Below are 18,754 nucleotides of genomic sequence, written 5' to 3'. Positions count from 1 at the left end.
CACTTTCTGATCTATGCTCAAGCCATTTTATCAAAAACAAGGCAAATCCTAACGCAAAATTTCAGCCCAAAGCCAACTTTATCGTTCATTTCAAAAGAAAGCGCGCCCAAACGCCAGGTTACCTCACCTTCCCAAAGAAGGCCAGGCAGCTTGGCAACTAACAACATGGCGTCCACTCAGCTGAGTCAAATGGTAAGCTTATGTTAACTATTTTCTCCAAGTAAGAGCAGCATTATGTTCTTAAAATGTCTTTAGTAGATAGCCCAATATAACCTCCAACCTCCTATACAAAAGTTTATAAAACTTGGGCGGTTTTTGGTGGTTTTTCTTGGCATTTCTGTTCTTCTGCCATTAAACCTTAAACGTGCATCAAGTAAGTACCCGAGCTTGACAGCTGTTTTGCACTGTCTGTTGTTTTTGTTTTAGGAAAAGAAGAGGTTGCAGGGATTCTTAAACGAAATGCTTAGATGTGGTTGTTTAAAGGTACGTAATAAGGACCCGCTGAGGTTCCAACCAAGAAGTCCAAACTGCCAACGATTCCATATTTCAAAGTGCTTTGCTAATTAATTACCCTGCGAGCAGAGGCCCTTCTACGAGTTATCTAGGAAGATCGAAGGGCCTCTGCTCGCAGGGTACTTGCAAATTAGCTAAGCATCTCCCTCGAATGGGGGTAGAACCCTGCGAGCAGTGCTTATGGGGTAGTTGAGGAGCTGAAATGTTTGGAATTTTTTACTGGTGTACAAGCGCAGTATTGAGTATTTTTCCTTCATACATGTACATAGTTAAGTTGAAAATTTCGGTGACAGAAAAAGCAACAAGCAAATGCAGTTTTTTTCCATGTATACATGGACGTTACCAAAACATGGACCCCCAGTCAATGGACTACCCCTGTGGACCTAGTCCCTGGACCCCTTCGTGGACCCAGTCCATGGACTACCCTTGTGGACCCCCCTATTTATCGAAGATGAATTTTACCAGTTGGGCTGAATATGATATGAATAATAATGTCAGTCAAGGAGGGTATTATTCCCCAAAAGCAAACTTTGCTCGCAGTTTATATTATCAGGCTTATGAGCTTCTAATATTATACACCTGTTCAGTTTTTTCTTGAATTCCATACATGGATTCGGTGTAGTCTGGTAAAGGACGAACAATATTTGTGGTTTGGGGAAAGTAGCCTCCTGTGCAAACGTTTTATTTTGTCGCGTTGCATATCCTCACCAGAATTTCCTTCCGTTGATGGCCCATGGAAACGTTTCTTCATCCGCAGACTTAAGTCACTCCTGCTTACAGATCAAGCACAAAATGGCCTGCATATAACTGTTATGTCCAGAAAGCTTGCCAAATGTCTATCCAACGACATAGTTTGAAAGTATGCAGGTCATTTTGTGTTTGTTCCGTAATGAGGATTCGGTAAGTGTGTTGACAGGCTATCAAGGGAAGGGAAGTCTAGGAAGGGTGCTCAATGATCATGCGTTACTTCTTACTCCCTAGTCTCGTACATTCGCAGCCGTTTTTGTGTTGTCATGCAACATGTCAACACACACACACAAAAAAAACTGCACAGGAGACTACTTCCTCCCTACCTCTCTCCCTAGCTGCTCCCTTCAAATATTGTTACTCCTTCACCAGACAAACCCAAACCCTTTACATTGGTATGGAATTCAGGAAAAGTTTGAACAAGACAGTGTAATATGAGTTGCCCATAATCCTGATAATAATAAAATTATGAATAATTTATTGATGCACACACTTCCATTTAAGGTTCCATTTTTGGTTCCACAGGGGTAGTCCATGCACCAGGTCCATGAACAGGTCCATGGAGTGGTCCATGGACTTGGGGTCCATGTTTTGTATACATCCTTTATGCATGTTGATGATTATTCATGTTACTCATTTACAGGGTTTCAAATACTTTGCTCTTTACCTGCGTGGAAGAGAAGAGCTTATCTGCCGTGTGCTAAATGAACCTATGGTTAGTGCTTTAACAAAACAAATCTTTCATAATTACATGAAACATAAGTGATGTTTTTTTTTTAAATAAATAAGTAAATAAATAAATAGATTAATACATAAAACATTTAATGAAATCAAGGTTGTGATCAAGAGGTCAAAATGCCCTGAACCTACAAACTGAAGGTGCCCAGCTTCTATGGTTCAGAAAATTCCAAGTATGCCCATCCCCCTCCATCCTCAGCTAGAGTTTATACATGTACAAGGTAGCTGCCAGGTCCCATCAGGCATGGTCAGAACACAGCCGTGATTTTAATTAATAATATACAATAGTAATAATACAATATCTGTTTTATGGTCACTTCGTTCCATGGTCAGATTATTCATTCCATTTCATAGATCGTTCTACAGTTTTAGTGTAAAACTCAATGTGATGTGCACTTTTTTCTGCTTATGGCTTAAAGAACGAGGTGTACACATGCGTATTGCCCTTTTTTTTATAGACTTATGAAAAGTTCTGACTATATTGTACAATGTAAATTGATATGACTATTTACCCTTTAAATTAAGCCCTAAGGGTGATCAGTGTCAAATTTCTCCTTGTAATATCAATCCTTTGTAAAAGAGAGTGGTCATGAGAATTAGAGACATGATCACACAGGATGAATTTGCTTGATATTTTAAAAACTTCTCCCCACTGTTTATCTAGGAAATGAATAGGGGCTACAAATGAGAATTCAAATTTTGATCTTTGGGTGTAAGGGGTTAAGTAGAACAATCTGACTAGGAACAATCTGACGATGCCAGAACAAAGTGACTGGATACCCAATATCTTACATTTCTCATCATCAGTTTGCCCTTAAACCCTTTTATTCCCAGCAACATTTTGTGAAGGGTCTAAAATCTATGATTTTTGCAAGTCCCCAGAAATCTGGTCATATTATGATGCACCAACATCTGAAAAGACAAGATTAAAAGGAAGATCTAGCTTTACTTTTGACAGCGGAGCAAATTTACCCAGAAATGAGTAAGTGTTAGATGTCGTTGTTGTCAATCAAGGCATTGCATTGAGACCTTTAGACATGGTTCACACGAGCCTTGAAAAGCTTTTGAAAATTGAAAAAGTGTGGGGTATCCTTGAAAAGTCCTTGAATTTTCCACAGAAGATCCTTGAGTATTTTTGAAAGCTCCTTGAATAAAAATAACTTTCATTAAAAAATAAATGTTTTGCATAAAGGAATGATTGAAAGCACAGTAATACACAAAAATTTTCTTGGTGATCATGAAAGTGTTTTCTTTATATGATTTGGGTGTTCCCAGCGTATTTCATTTTCTGTCACTTGAATTACCCTAGGAACTGTGCCTTAATGAAGGCAGGTTTTGCAATATGAGAACCCCCTTCCAGCTACGCCTTTTAAAGGTCATTTATTCATATTATTGTAATTGGGGAAGAAAAGTCCTTTTAAAAATGATTTTAGTCTTTGAAAAGTCCTTGATGTTTTCCCAAAAAAATTCTGTATGAACCATGTTTAGATTTGAGGATGACTATGAGGATGAGATTTTACTTTAAGTTTTTTTGCAAATATTTTTTTTAAAAAAGGACACCCTGGAAAGCCTCATTTTACTTTTCCTCACCAGGCTAACATGGTTGTTTTTATTGCATTTTCCCACCAAAATTATGTTTGTTGATGTGTGCACACTACTTAATACTACTTAATTTTTTAAAATCTTTTTTCCTCGTAGTTGTCCTCTATCTCTTAGTTGTGTTTTGACCCTGACTTCGTCTGTCTCTTCACCCCTTCCTTTTTTGGTTGTTTGGTCATCAACACATTGAACTGTCAATGGTTTTACCCACTTTCCAACAACTGCATTGTTTATTTAACAATATTATTAATGAATGAGGCTGAGTATCTTATGAAGAATTATGGAGATCGAGGAGGGTGTTATCCGTCGAGGCCGTAGTGTATGGAAGTCACATTGAAACTTTACCAAACCATTTTAAAGTAGTTGATTGTTATTTCTTTGGTACAGGAAGTCCTTGATCATGTCTACTAACACCCAAAAGAGGTAATAGTTACTTGAATGAAATATGCACTGTGCATTGTGCAAGTAAAATGCACATGTTCCTTGGCTCCTGTTGTATTATTTGTGCAGGATATTGAGTGATTTAAGTTGCACTGAATAGAGCTCTTGTGTTTGAAATTTTATTTTAATCATGACCATCAGTGAAATTTAATTTGATTCAAGTTAAAAATTGAAGGATATAAAATGAAATTTCAAACAGCAAATGAAAGCTGTTGACTTAAATAGATATTTTTAACAAGTTATAACTAGGTATGCCTATCGATAGAGTGCCAACGAGCAAATCATGCATGTTTTGCTTAGGAATAAAATTCCTTTTTTTTGCCATTTGACCGTTTCTTGGTCCCTTCCAGTTGCAAGGATTATTTTCTTGAAAAGTTCTCAGATTCAGTCTGGTGGCTTTACAAACCTGCTATGTAAAATTGGGAAGTGTCTTGAAAGAATAAAGTCAGCTTTGCAGAGGAAGCGATCGGGAATATTATTAAGTCCAGCTACAAATCTACTGTCGGTTCGGTTTCACATTGTAGATAAATATTTGCACAGTTTAATCATGTAAACCTCGACCTTTCAAATTTCCCGAGGCTTTTTGTTACCGGATTGAAACTTAGAATGATTCGCTGGGCCATCTGAAATGTTTCCAAGGACATGCGACTGTACGGCACGTCGGTATTTAATTTTAGTTCATTATTTTTATACTGAACTCAGCCAGGTTTCAAAAAAATGGCGTTGTTTTCTTTTCCTTTGTCGTTTGCTTTAGGCTTGTAATTCGTTTTTGTTCTCATATCTTTTGTTTGCTGGTTAGATTTTTTCGCCAACACCAGATTTTCCAACAGAAGCGACTGTATTCTTTGTGTCAAGCTTTCCTTATCTCGTCGTGTGATCTGATCCTTTTTAGTGGTGGGAATAGTGCTTTTTGCACATAGAACACTTTTGCTGTTTTACAAACTTCTCTTCGTTAAAACTTAACATTATGGCCCCTAAAATTAATAGAATATATCAAGTGCTCATGTTTCTTGACTGCAGTGGCTGGGTTTGACAAAAAAATTTAGGCAAATAAACACAGGAAGTCGCGACAGCGGGAATTGTGTAAAATTTTGTATTTTATTCAACTTGAGCCCGTGCGCCAGGTACTGCCTTTTGATTGGTTCACAACTGACCACTTGGTCTTAGGGGAATCTACATTACATTAGGTTACACTTTTTTCAGCTCGATCGAGAATTTTTCTGCCTCTCAACCCAGTCTTGCGCGGCTCTATTCTGCTGCCGCCTCGCCATCCGAGCGTCTTCGCTCGGATGGCTCGTTGGCAATAAAGGATCTTGTCATATGGTAGATGATTTTGTTTTTTGGTGCTGATCAAAACCTTGTTTAGGCATTGTTTATAAAAACATACCAGACAGATACATGTAGGCTGTATCACAGCAGCCATGGCAAATGAAGATTCACCCGTAACATCTCAAGAAAATATTATACATGTTTTGTCACCTTTAGCTTTCCAATTTGATCATCCCTAACATCAAGTTTGCTCAGCCATAACAGGTGTTACGACCAGCTTAATGACAGCTCTAACTCTGTACCCGTGCATCCTTTTATGACATATTGGGACAGTGATCTGAGTAAAGAATGAGAAATTGATAATAAAAAACTGAGGCACATATATAATGGTAAAATTGAACTGAGTGCAGTTTGGTCCAAAATCATATGCATTATTTTAAAATCGAACGAGCGCACACCGCGAGTTTTGATTTGAAATCACAAGTATGATTTACCATGTAACAACTAGAAATAGAGAGATTTAGAATAATGTTACTGTAAACCATGTAATGGCAAATGTCAGTTTGTTTGACATGACCAAGTTTTTTTCTTGTCAGTTCACTGTTTGTTAATATTACATTTGCACAAAACAAATGGCAGTAGTTTTTTGCCAGTTTCATCAGTAAGAATCACAAAATAATAAGTAGTTTGCACAGTTACCTGACCAACTGAATTTCCTATTTTTATGAAATTGTCAACTTGAATCTCACATTTGTCGTTTGCCATAAACCTGATTCTGTATCTCTCCAATACTTTTCTGTAACACAGTTTAAGTGGTTATGGCTTCATGGACATTGGTCTTCCTCCAGCGAGTCCTAGTGACAAAGATATTGATTTAAAGGTAAAGTTTAGTTCACGTATACAGATTGAAATATGATCTATTCTACAAGAAGGCAGTATTATAAACAATTCAGTTTGTAATTAGGCATGAAGTAGTAAAGATCAATGAACTTATTTATTAATTACCTCATCGCAACATTTGCCTTGGTCCTTTTGTTCAGTTCATTAAACAATACAATATTTCTCCTCAAGTTTCTTTTGTTTGAATTCATGAATTTTTTGTCTCATAGCCTTACAATCCAGGATACAGTACAGTAATATCTATTAATAATATTGTATTCATAACATGTACAATAGGTCATATTTGTGGTCTGAAAATTTCCTTGCCAGGTGGTTTAATTATTGTATATATAAATAGTTTGTTTCCTTTGCTCCAGATATAAGGGTATAGAATGGATATTATATAATCTTCAAAACACATGGGTCTCAGAAAATTTTGGCCTGATCTCCAAATCTCAGTCAAAATCTTGTTTTGGGGTGATTTTGCATCTTGGTGTCTCAAATGTTTTACTAAGTCTTGGTCTCAAATTTTGGAACCCGGGTCTCACAATGTCTCGAATTTACCATTCTACACCCCCAGATTTTGTATAGTAACGTTAAATCATAGATAAGGAAATAGTACCACCAGTCATTCACTTTTCAAATTTCCATCTGCCAAAGATATAACTGTTGCTGTGTAAATTATTTTTAAATGTGTAATCATCTTTTCTCAGGATGACAAATCAACACTTTTTCTTATTGCTGCTTATGCTCGATACAATTGTCCTTATGTATGGGTGAGTGCGTCTTAAATCATTTTACATTTGATGTATATGGTGCATTGTTTTCCCTAAATCTCCTCCATTACTTGGCTTGTTGTGTGACTTAATGTACGATGTAGTAAGCAGTGTAATTTAGTAAGACAAAGAACCTGAGTCAGAGCCTGAGATGGCCTTGGTTGTTGTCCAAAGCACTGCAAGTTGCTTCTGATTACTTTCCCCTGCTTCACAAAAAATGAGATGATATGAGGATATTTATAAGGTGGAATTCAGTTTGCTTCCTGCTTATGGCAAAAGCTGAATTACTTGAGAAAGACATTTCTTAAAAGATCCCTCAAGAGCTTCACTTTTTGCTGTGGCTTACCTCAGTGTGAGTGGCTAGTGGTGGGTATTTACAAAGCCATGAAGTGAAACAGTGCAATAACTGAGCACAAAAATGATGGTTTTTAACTCATTTACTGCTGCCAACAATCACAATTTTGGCGCGCAAATGACCCAACGGCTATCATGTTTTCTTGCTGACAAATAAAACTTTTGAAGGCATTTGTTTAGCCATTGTTGGGAAATGTCTTCAAAAGGAGTTATGATTTTTTTTTCGTATTTGAACCTATTCTGTAAAAAACTATTAAATTTAGTTTTAATCTTAAAAAAAAAAAAGTTTTAATCTTATTTATGAACATGTCGGCTAAATAAATTAATACAAGACTTAATTTGCATGTGTGAACAAATAAATTCTAACCATTTTCATTGATAGATTCAAGTCAAACAGACCATGCTTTACCTTTCGGGAACAACTTGTTTGATTATTTGTGATTCAATTTCTTTGTTTGTTATGGCGACATATGGGGAAACCATTTTGCTCGTAACTTACACAAGTTCGGCTTCGCTTACTTGGAGGAGCTGGAGGTGAATCAGTGAATAGCACTGGATATCCTGAGTAGCCAATCAGAGTGTGCGAAAAACACTATCCACTGTTTTAGTACTAAATCTAAACTATTGCAGGTGAGGTCAAACCATGAGAGACTGGTGACATTTGAAGGTGACTCCAGCAGCAAGGAGAAACAGAAAGATAGTCCACTGAAACTCAAGTCCACAGCAGGGTGGAAACAGAGAGGTAAAAAAGAAGCTACATGTTCAGTTTTTAACTAAATTAGACTAAGTGAGAGTGGCTATGTTGAATTCTCATAAATACACCATCATGAAAAAACAAATCATGAAATCCACTTTATGTACCTGAGGTGTCTGCTTGTAGTTAAGGCCTGCTGTTTTCTGACTACTGTTATTGAGTTGTGATTTTCACTGATTGTTCTGGCATATTTTTAGAACAGAGCTGTCATTAATGGCCAAAACCAGTAACACCTGTTACAGCTGAGCTTACTTGATGTTACGGGGTGATCAATGTGAAAAGCTACTGAAAAGGTTACGCTATAAGTTTTTGTGAGATGTTAAGAGTGAATCTTCATTTGCTAGTTGGGTACTTCAGAATTCAATTGACAGCCCTGTTCGATGGGACATTAAGACAGAATCCACTATGAAATTGAGTATTAATTTTAATTATCAGTGGACAAAAACCTTGTACCAGAATAATTTAAACAATATCGTATTCTTTTTGACATGTAATGAGTTATCTGTAATAACACCAAAGAAAATCCTTATGAGAGCCCGAGAAAGTAAATGTCAAATTTCACAACATGACATCTTACACATGAGTTTTTCAGAATTTACCTATGTTTTCTTGTAGAATTTAACACTTATTTTCTCAGGCTCCCATGAGAACTAGTCTTTGGTGTTATTAAAGATAACTAGTTATATCAATAGCCCTCGAAAAGTGTAAAAAAGAATGCAATATTTTTCAATATTATTCTGGTACAAGATTTTTGTCCACTGAAAATTAATATTACTCAATTTCCTGGTGGTTTCCATCTTAATACTTTGCAAAAATGTTTTTTTGTTTACACTACAGTTGATGGTTTCCTTGTTTACATTCATTTTGGCTGATGATTTAAATATTTCGCTTTCAGATACCAAACTCTGGGACATAATGGCTGAGGTTGTAAAACTCTGCATGTACCCTTCTCCACTGAACCCCTTTGCTGTTGACTTCAAGTACTTTGAAGGACTACCTCTTGCGCAGAGAGTAATCGCAACAGGTGCCATGGCACATTTCTTACAGAAAGTTGTTGCATCTGGGGATCATGCTTACAATGCAAGAGGTACATTACTGTTCAACCATTTCCATCATTCTGAACATAATTCCCTTTCACTCCCACTAGTGGCCAGTGTACAAAAAAAACGAGAACAAAAATTCCAAGTTTCTGTTGTAAATCCCAAGAAATTAATGGCACCATGCAAAAGACCTGTCTGTTGAAGAGTTTCATTTGAATGATAAAATTGTGGGACTTTCTCCACAGATTAAAAAGTCAGGAATGACTAAAATATATATATTGTTATTGTTGTGCATAACTTGCTCTTTAGTAGTGTAAGGGTTAAATATGCTTTTATTTGAAGGTGCAAAACTTGCTTTTCAACTCGTTCCAGCCGCCCGGCTTGCTAACACGGTAACTGAATCCATAGTGGTTAGTTGACCCAGCTGATGTGGATCAGTGCAGTCTGAGCTTGTGGTTGCAAGTGCTAGTTATGAGCACTCTCCAGGAGCATTTTTTAAAGCGGTTAATTACAGGGTTAATAAAAAAATCTTGAATTCCAGCTTGTCCTTTGGGAAAGACAGTAGTCTCCTTCACAGCGAGTTTGAGCTTGTCACACAAGACTCCTTTTCACAAATGGCTACTTTCTTTTAAACCACATATCAAATCAAATTACAAAAAAACCGGAAATGAAAACCTTATCCTAGCAAAAGTGAGGGCAAACACACCTTAGTTCACCACAGCCCTGTTTGATGGGACATTAAGGGACAAACACGCCTTTAGTTCACCACATGACAACACAACTTACCACTTGGACTGCTCCAAAAAATGGGCAAGGTAATAGGGTAGGAAAAATGTTTGTCCTGCACCGAAGCTGTACTAAAAGAGGCCTGTAATCACATGCTCAGGTGCTTAAATATCTACCATTGTACTTCCTGGATGCACCCCATATGTGGAGAGGAGCGTTGCATGACGAGCCTTAAAACAGTTGTGAAGGAGACTATTGGGAAAGCAGCCCTCATATCTTTCTCACCCATGGCCACTTCTTGTTCTTCTTAGTTAATGATTTTATTAGAGAATGATGTGCCTGGACCCTTTCCCATTGGGCAAGTAAGCTTTAAAAGTTACTTGCCCGGGAAAAATCTACTTGTCCTGGACTACCTGACAGGACTTTTTTTCAAGGCCTGGGTCAGTTTGGAAGGAAACTGTTGGGTGGTACTAGTGGGACAGTGGAGCACAAATTTGGTTTTGTTGGCTAAGTTACTGATATAAAAGTAATTCGGCCTTTTGAGTACCAGCCTGCTCTCTCATTAGCACGAAGTAAAGAATTGTGGGTTGTCTGTGGGTCAAAGCGTAGAGCTAAGAAGAAAAAGGAAGAACATGTATAAAAAAAGAAAGTATATGTATAAACAATAACAAAGTTGCTAAAAGAAAAGGAAATAATATAGACTGAATATGCAGCTCATACACCATTTCTAAATCCTTTCATGTTTAATGACTGTCATGGTACTTGTAGACAAAAGGTTTATTCTATTTTTGTAACAGGTTTTTCTTTTTTTCCATTTTAGTATTTGATGACTTAGGAGAGATAACAAGGCGCCATTTCAAAGACTTGCAGACTCTTGTTCGTCAGAGAAGGTCCCAGGAGGCCGAACAAGCCCCACCCAGATATCCAGTAGCATACAATGCACCTCAACAATTGAATCAATATGGTACTCTGCAGCACTCCAGACAGCAGACAAACTATTACCAAACAGGCCCTGTTCAACAACACCCTCCTGCACCACCACTAACTGGCTATTCTGCAGGCCACTACTAATCCAGGAGGATATAATGTTATCAATTAATTACAGTCACGTCATGTCTAGTGTACTCCCATAGATTCCATTTTTAGATCAGTTATTTGAAAAATGTATCTGTTAGTTGTTGTCGCACCCAGTATCAAATTCAAATCTGCATTCCTGCATGCATAATGAGTGGCGATTTTTGTAAGATAACTTCTCTGTATTTGGTCAGATATGAAAATCTTTGAATGGACAAAAATTAATTGCTTTGAACACATTTACATCAACTTCAAGAAAACTGAGGTGGTATAAATTTCATAACTACTTTGCATGTGAATTCACTGCTCATGATGCATGCAAGAATGCAGAGATGAGTATGAAATCTGTACCAACGAATTCAACTTTCTAATAATAAATTCATTAATGGTCTCTTGGAGGGTACGCTTGACCTGGCTTGACTGTTGTTACTATTAAAATACTATGTTCATCAAACATGAAATCTGCCGTGACATCGATCTTCAGTAGGTCGTCAATATCAGCTGTTGGTAGGCTGCAATCAAGCTCTTGGTTTGCTTTCAAGCTCTATCATAGGGTTCATTTATCCCCAGTTTAAATAACTAATGTTTACCATGATCTTTTTTTTTTCAAACACATTAAATTGCTGACATGGTAGAATTCCTATGTTTTCCCATTGTGTTGTAAAGAGAAAGCTTTAAAAATATTATACCTCATTTGATTTTCAGTCTAGTGGCCCTACTATGATCTAAGTTATGGATTTTGTGTTAACTGAAGTGTAACATAGTTTTGGTGACACTTCTGTCTAAAGTGATTTCCATAGAATTTAAGATAGGTCTTCTTTTTTTTCATCTAAGGAAGGAGTATATTATTTAACAAGCGAGCTTTCGTTTATTGGATCACAGGACTTATTTAATTTACACGGTGCTGTCAGTTAAAAGGTGATCTTTTTAGGCAGATTAGTAGTAATTTTATTTTGGTAATCTGCAAATCATCGGTGGGGAAGAAAATATTCTTAGGTATCAAATTGTAATGAGTTTGGTCCAAAGTTGTATTATACTGTACTTGTCATCAAAGTGTAGTAAATGTTATTTGTAGTTTTAGTGAAAAGTAACTTAAGTAATAAAGAATTTCAATGCCACAAGAAACATGAGGTGAAATCTATGGAAAGCGTGAATAATGTGATAAAAAGGTATAAAGGGTTAACTTGTTGTTCCAGCCAGGTGAGGCACCCAAGAGGGGGTGGGTGTGTGTGTGTGGGGGGGGGGGGGAGGTACTCCCCTATATAAGCCATATAGGTATGTGCTGCACCAAAGGGTAGGGTTTTTGCGCCGGTTTGGTCTGAAAACGGGTATAGACTTTGTTAACCTGAGATCAGGCTCAATTTTCGTTTCGCTTTGTAAATAACATTCCGGCGGGCAAGGCGAAACGAAAATTGCCAATTTTAGCGATAGCCGTTAGAGAGAATGTATGAGAACCGCTAAAATTGGGCCTGATGTCAGGTTAAGACTTTGCTCATTTTTGTCTGGAATCGGGTATGTTTTTCAAGGGAACAACGGTAGTGTACGAACGTATTCATTGTTTCAATTCCAAATGAGTAAGAAAGAGAGAGAAATATGCGAATTCGAAATGGACTTTAAGAAATGTTTTTTGTTGCTGTTCTAATCTATGTAATGACGACATAATCCCGACCAGGTCTGAGAATGGGTATGGATTTTAGAGGCCAGGTCTGAAAACGGGTGTGAAAGATGACATTTTTTAATCTTTTAGAGAACCGGGCGGCACATCCACCCCCAGGAGTGAGGCAGTCTTACTTGCCAGGGATACCTTACTTGTTGAGGCAAGATAGAGCTGTAAACGAATGACAACAAAAAACAATGTAAATATTAAAGCACATGCAAATAAATAATGCGTTTTTAAACCAGGGTCTACTGGGATAACCACCTTTGTTTATAAAGGACACCAGTGATAGATGGTGGATTTGTATGGAAGGGGTTTCCCTCCGAGTTGAGGAATGGGGTTGATAGCACCCAAGGAACTCTTCCCCTGTGTTGGTTTTGAAACGTGATTTCTCTTCGTTATCCCTTATCGGTGCACGAACGTGCTTACGGTAGTTTTTATAAATCGATTATCGCCTACATAAATGATGATTTTTATTGATAAGCCCACGGCTACTTTCCCAGCCCTTTTTCGTTCTGTCCTCCTGGGAATTACGTAATAATTTCTAGATCGTTTCCAAGCACGTTTTCTTTATTACAAATTTAGCGTTTTCATCTTAGTTAGTTTAGTTCTAGTGTAGACTTCATGGTGTTAACTTCTGTCAGCCATTGGGGCTTCATTTCTATCTACACTCGTGCTCATCAACTATCAAGTTCAGCTTAGCTTTTGTTGATTCACGATAACACTGGTGTGTGTGTAAACCAAAGTGAGTATAGTTTTCCTTTTCTTTTTAGTTTTTTCAGTATCGATTTCATCATAGGAATTATAGAGCTTAGTTTTGGTTATCAATTTGCAACATCGTTGTTGTAATCTTTTCTGTTTATGTGAGGAATCTATTTAGTCTTGTCATCACTGAGCTACAGCGGTTTTAAGGGTTCTTATGCGCTACTCTTCAACATGAGTATGCTAAGTGATTGATATCAGCAGTTTTATCGTCGTATTACTTTATCATCGGTTTTTAGTCAGATATATTTGCACTCTATGTATTTTTTAGCTAAGTTTTCGTTCCATTTTATCGTTTTCAGTTCGAACCGACTTTGTACGACTTGTACCGATTTCACAACTTAAGGACCTTTTGTCTTGTCAATCGACCCCGTCGATTCTTCTATATCAAGTTGTGACCTTTGTGCTAGGAACATTGATCTCTGGTTCAATAAATCTGTTCATGTTACTTCAATTCCTTCACTTCTCGTCGAGTTTGTTTTAAGTCGCCCACCGTGTTAAGTAGTTTACTTCCATTATCGGTTCTGGAATCCTGCACTTAGTCCCCAGGGCTCTCCCCCCTTGGGCGGAGCACTTAGTCCCCAGGGCTCTCCCCCCTTGGGCGGAGCACTTAGTCCCCAGGGCTCTCCCCCCTTGGGCGGAGCACTTAGTCCCCAGGGCTCTCCCCCCTTGGGCGGAGCACTTAGTCCCCAGGGCTCTCCCCCCTTGGGCGGAGCACTTAGTCCCCAGGGCTCTCCCCCCTTGGGCGGAGCACTTAGTCCCCAGGGCTCTCCCCCCTTGGGCGGAGCACTTAGTCCCCAGGGCTCTCCCCCCTTGGGCGGAGCACTTAGTCCCCAGGGCTCTCCCCCCTTGGGCGGAGCACTTAGTCCCCAGGGCTCTCCCCCCTTGGGCGGAGCACTTAGTCCCCAGGGCTCTCCCCCCTTGGGCGGAGCACTTAGTCCCCAGGGCTCTCCCCCCTTGGGCGGAGCACTTAGTCCCCAGGGCTCTCCCCCCTTGGGCGGAGCACTTAGTCCCCAGGGCTCTCCCCCCTTGGGCGGAGCACTTAGTCCCCAGGGCTCTCCCCCCTTGGGCGGAGCACTTAGTCCCCAGGGCTCTCCCCCCTTGGGCGGAGCACTTAGTCCCCAGGGCTCTCCCCCCTTGGGCGGAGCACTTAGTCCCCAGGGCTCTCCCCCCTTGGGCGGAGCACTTAGTCCCCAGGGCTCTCCCCCCTTGGGCGGAGCACTTAGTCCCCAGGGCTCTCCCCCCTTGGGCGGAGCACTTAGTCCCCAGGGCTCTCCCCCCTTGGGCGGAGCACTTAGTCCCCAGGGCTCTCCCCCCTTGGGCGGAGCACTTAGTCCCCAGGGCTCTCCCCCCTTGGGCGGAGCACTTAGTCCCCAGGGCTCTCCCCCCTTGGGCGGAGCACTTAGTCCCCAGGGCTCTCCCCCCTTGGGCGGAGCACTTAGTCCCCAGGGCTCTCCCCCCTTGGGCGGAGCACTTAGTCCCCAGGGCTCTCCCCCCTTGGGCGGAGCACTTAGTCCCCAGGGCTCTCCCCCCTTGGGCGGAGCACTTAGTCCCCAGGGCTCTCCCCCCTTGGGCGGAGCACTTAGTCCCCAGGGCTCTCCCCCCTTGGGCGGAGCACTTAGTCCCCAGGGCTCTCCCCCCTTGGGCGGAGCACTTAGTCCCCAGGGCTCTCCCCCCTTGGGCGGAGCACTTAGTCCCCAGGGCTCTCCCCCCTTGGGCGGAGCACTTAGTCCCCAGGGCTCTCCCCCCTTGGGCGGAGCACTTAGTCCCCAGGGCTCTCCCCCCTTGGGCGGAGCACTTAGTCCCCAGGGCTCTCCCCCCTTGGGCGGAGCACTTAGTCCCCAGGGCTCTCCCCCCTTGGGCGGAGCACTTAGTCCCCAGGGCTCTCCCCCCTTGGGCGGAGCACTTAGTCCCCAGGGCTCTCCCCCCTTGGGCGGAGCACTTAGTCCCCAGGGCTCTCCCCCCTTGGGCGGAGCACTTAGTCCCCAGGGCTCTCCCCCCTTGGGCGGAGCACTTAGTCCCCAGGGCTCTCCCCCCTTGGGCGGAGCACTTAGTCCCCAGGGCTCTCCCCCCTTGGGCGGAGCACTTAGTCCCCAGGGCTCTCCCCCCTTGGGCGGAGCACTTAGTCCCCAGGGCTCTCCCCCCTTGGGCGGAGCACTTAGTCCCCAGGGCTCTCCCCCCTTGGGCGGAGCACTTAGTCCCCAGGGCTAAAGTGGTTTAGGTAAACTTACCTTTTTTACTTACCTTTTCTTTCTACACTTTTTGTCTTCTAGTTATTTGATAAGTTTTTTTTTTAGTATGGTTTAATACTTTTTGGTTCGCGTTTATGAATATAGGTCTACGTTATCATTTCTTACGAAAGGATACGTCGTGAACTAAATTCAGAAACGCAAACTTCTTTTGGAGTGCGGTGTTTTTGCCCCGTAAAACGAGACGAGGTTGCTGAATTTAAAGTTTAGTTTTTTAGGTGTAAATACCAAACCAGCAATTTCGGAAACTTGAACTTATTAGGAAAATAACAGAACGGCTGATCTCCGAGACCTTATTAAGAGTGATGACTGAGCGCGCATGCGGCTTTCCATAGTTTTAATAACAGCTGGTTAATATGGTGACTACAAAAGTAGAAAAGTTGGTTATTAATTCTTATTTGCTGTGATAACCCCCTGTGCACCTTAGAGACCATTTCTTTAATTTAGCTATCATGATAAACTGTTTTAAACAATGGAAAGCGCATAAATCCCGACTAACCGACTGTGTTATGCAAAAAACTAACTTACCAAAGGTTTGGTTTTTACGGAAATTTTCAATGACACAAGATATTCAACTGAGTTGGCTGCGCTGATATCCTGTTGAGGACAGTGGCAGTACGTTTATTGTATTTTGTACTCTCTTGCTTGGCAAATTGTTGTGCTCTTCATTATAGTTAGGCATACCTGTTAGAAATATGGAAAGGAGTGTTAATTGTGGTTGTAATTACTATGATCTGCGTTATATAGGAATCGGTCAATGAAGGGAAAAGGGTCAGGATAAATAACATTTCCAATCATACTAGGCAGACTTACGATTTACACTGTTTATGGAACATTGTGGTTGTGAAAATTCCAAAGATTAAGGTTTGCAACCCTTCCCCGTTTAGGAAAACCTTTTTTGTGACGTCATTGACCAAGCAATGTCACCTGCTATTTGAAATCACCTTTCAGGATCACTGATGGAAGCAAACCATTCTGAATAGCATTTAGCAAAATATTCATAGCTAATTAAGTAGTCATAAGACAGACATAGGCTAGAGAGAAAACTGAAAAACAAATCTTTAAGCAAAAATTCCTTAGTCTTTTTGAAAAGAGCATAATAACCTTAACTTATTATTCAAGGCGCCAATAGAGATTCCCAGTGAAACTCAGTGAAACTAACAATTAATCGTACACTCGCAACTCGGTGCAGCCGGTTACATCCCATATTCATTTCACTTGTTGGCATCCACATTGCCCTCAAAGCATAAGAAATATCAGTTTTCGTATCACTTCATACTACAACAAAACACTTCTGCCGAGTAATTCCTTCAAAATTTTTCAACAATAGACATCAATAAAAGAAAAGCCAATTTGACCCGAGTTTATCTTGATGGCAGGTAAATCTATATTTTGCCCGTCCCGTTCAATATCCACCGAAGAAAAATGTAAAATGTTCACAAGTATTTTCGCGCGACGAAGACGCACACAGAGGAAAAAATCATTTAGGTTAAGTTTAAAAGAATAATTTCTTTCTTCAAAAAAAAAAGTATTCAGAACCATAAAAAAATTATGGCTCTTTAAACCGTTTCCACAATCTGATTAATTTTCAGCGATAAATGTAAACAGAGGCTTACTTAGGCAAAAGTAGAGGTTGAACGAAGAAGACCAAGAACAAACCTGGCACTTTCGAGGAGGCAGTGAATCCTGACTGTGATTGAAGGCCAAAGATCTCCTAGCTGATTTTGGTGGTCTTCACAGCTGTACCAGGCAGGGCACGGAAGTTTCAAGCTACAAAAAGTTAAATCGCTTGAAATTTGTGTCTCCATTTATACGATCGCTCGATTAAGTAATGTTCCACGTAAGAAGGAGGCAAAAAACGCCAGTTCGATGCAAAATCTTCCGTTGTAATCAAAGGTGCTAATTACTTAATTAAATAACATTCGACCTTGCTCATTGGCTGTTATGAGGTTGAGCGCGAAATTTGAATTTGTTTCGATCCCTGAACGACCGAACGCGCGTTTTAGCGAAATATGACAAAACGTGCTTTATTGTAGTTGGAAAAATAGCCAGAAAGTAAAGTCTCAGGCGCATGGGATATGGGGAAGTATTTTTTCTGATTTTTTTTGGTGGTAGCCCCGGGTGTTAAAAGTAACACGACACTTTGCTGTATGCCATTTGTATTGTTCTCGTTTATTGAAGGCATCAAGTTCGCCGCGCCACACGAAATCGTCATACATCAAACAGAACATACATCAAAACAGAACTAGAAATTTGTAAAGGTCTTTCCATAGATCAAGATATGACCGTTCCGATAAAAAAAAGGGTTATTTCAGCTGAGAAGAGCTCAGCGACTTAAGAAAAAAATTCGTCAAACAGTTCCTCCTCAAAAGTTGACATCACGGATATTACGTTGTCGCCATCCTCTAGTTCCAATTGCAACTCTCCCCTTGAAACTGACTCAAATGTTTTTGAAAGAAATAACAATTCCTCCACAGTAAAGGTAAATCCATGCGCTACGATCATTTGAAGACTTTCACAGGAGCACAGGCACGCCACTGCCAAAATTGTGAAGTTGCCTTGATTACCGGAAATGTCCACGTATTCAAGACGGCTGAATGCTTTCTTTGCTTGAAAAATGGAGCTTTGCTCGAGGGAGGAACAGTTGGAGATGTCCAAGAATTCTAGATTTTCTGCAGTACGTGACAGTTGTTCAAAATGCCGATTAGAGACTTCGGTCGAGGAAATGTTTAGGTGCGTCAATAAAGCAAACATCTTCAGCGGCACAAAGCGGTACGCATCTTCTGATCTAGAGAGATCCAATTCGTAAGGCTCTGCTTCCTTGAGATACGCTCCTCTTGTGATCACTTTCCACCATACTTTACACACTCTAGCAGCTCTTACCAGGTCTTCAATCTCCAAGAAACTAAAGATCACAGTTAAAACTACCGAGGGAAATTCCATGTTACCTGGCTTGTAATGAAACTGCGCGAGATTCACAAAATGCCCGTCTTGCTCGCACGTGTTCGCCTGATTTTGTCACACCTTTTGATTGGAGCTTCTGTTGAAATCTGACAAAAATCGATTCTTTCATTTTCCACAACTGCCCTTTGTTACCTATAATAGCTTTTTTCCATTTCACACACTCGGCGTAAGCGTGTAGGAACTTTAGGCACTTTGAAGTTGCTTTGTACTCG

At 40.3% G+C, this 18,754-nt stretch overlaps 1 protein-coding gene and 1 long non-coding RNA gene across 2 annotated transcripts; both read left to right on the top strand.

The window, feature by feature from the left end:
• The first annotated feature begins 124 nt into the window (after positions 1 to 124).
• On the top strand, positions 125 to 12,053 carry LOC140950271 (uncharacterized). The gene is made up of 10 exons (XM_073399483.1): positions 125 to 192; positions 427 to 483; positions 1,904 to 1,975; positions 2,874 to 2,980; positions 3,985 to 4,020; positions 6,115 to 6,187; positions 6,900 to 6,962; positions 7,947 to 8,058; positions 8,966 to 9,157; positions 10,657 to 12,053. The coding sequence occupies exons 1-10, from the start codon at positions 166 to 168 to the stop codon at positions 10,905 to 10,907; spliced, it is 990 nt and encodes a 329-aa protein (XP_073255584.1). The 5' UTR covers positions 125 to 165; the 3' UTR covers positions 10,908 to 12,053.
• A 930-nt stretch (positions 12,054 to 12,983) lies between these two features.
• On the top strand, positions 12,984 to 13,777 carry LOC140951043 (uncharacterized). Its single transcript, XR_012167235.1, has 2 exons — positions 12,984 to 13,312; positions 13,632 to 13,777. It is a non-coding gene; the product is annotated as an uncharacterized lncRNA (long non-coding RNA).
• Positions 13,778 to 18,754: the final 4,977 nt, after the last annotated feature.

This window comes from Porites lutea, chromosome 10 (genome assembly GCF_958299795.1).
Source record: "Porites lutea chromosome 10, jaPorLute2.1, whole genome shotgun sequence".
NCBI classification, from domain to species: Eukaryota; Metazoa; Cnidaria; class Anthozoa; order Scleractinia; family Poritidae; genus Porites; species Porites lutea.
This window is presented reverse-complemented; position numbering and strand designations above follow the sequence as displayed.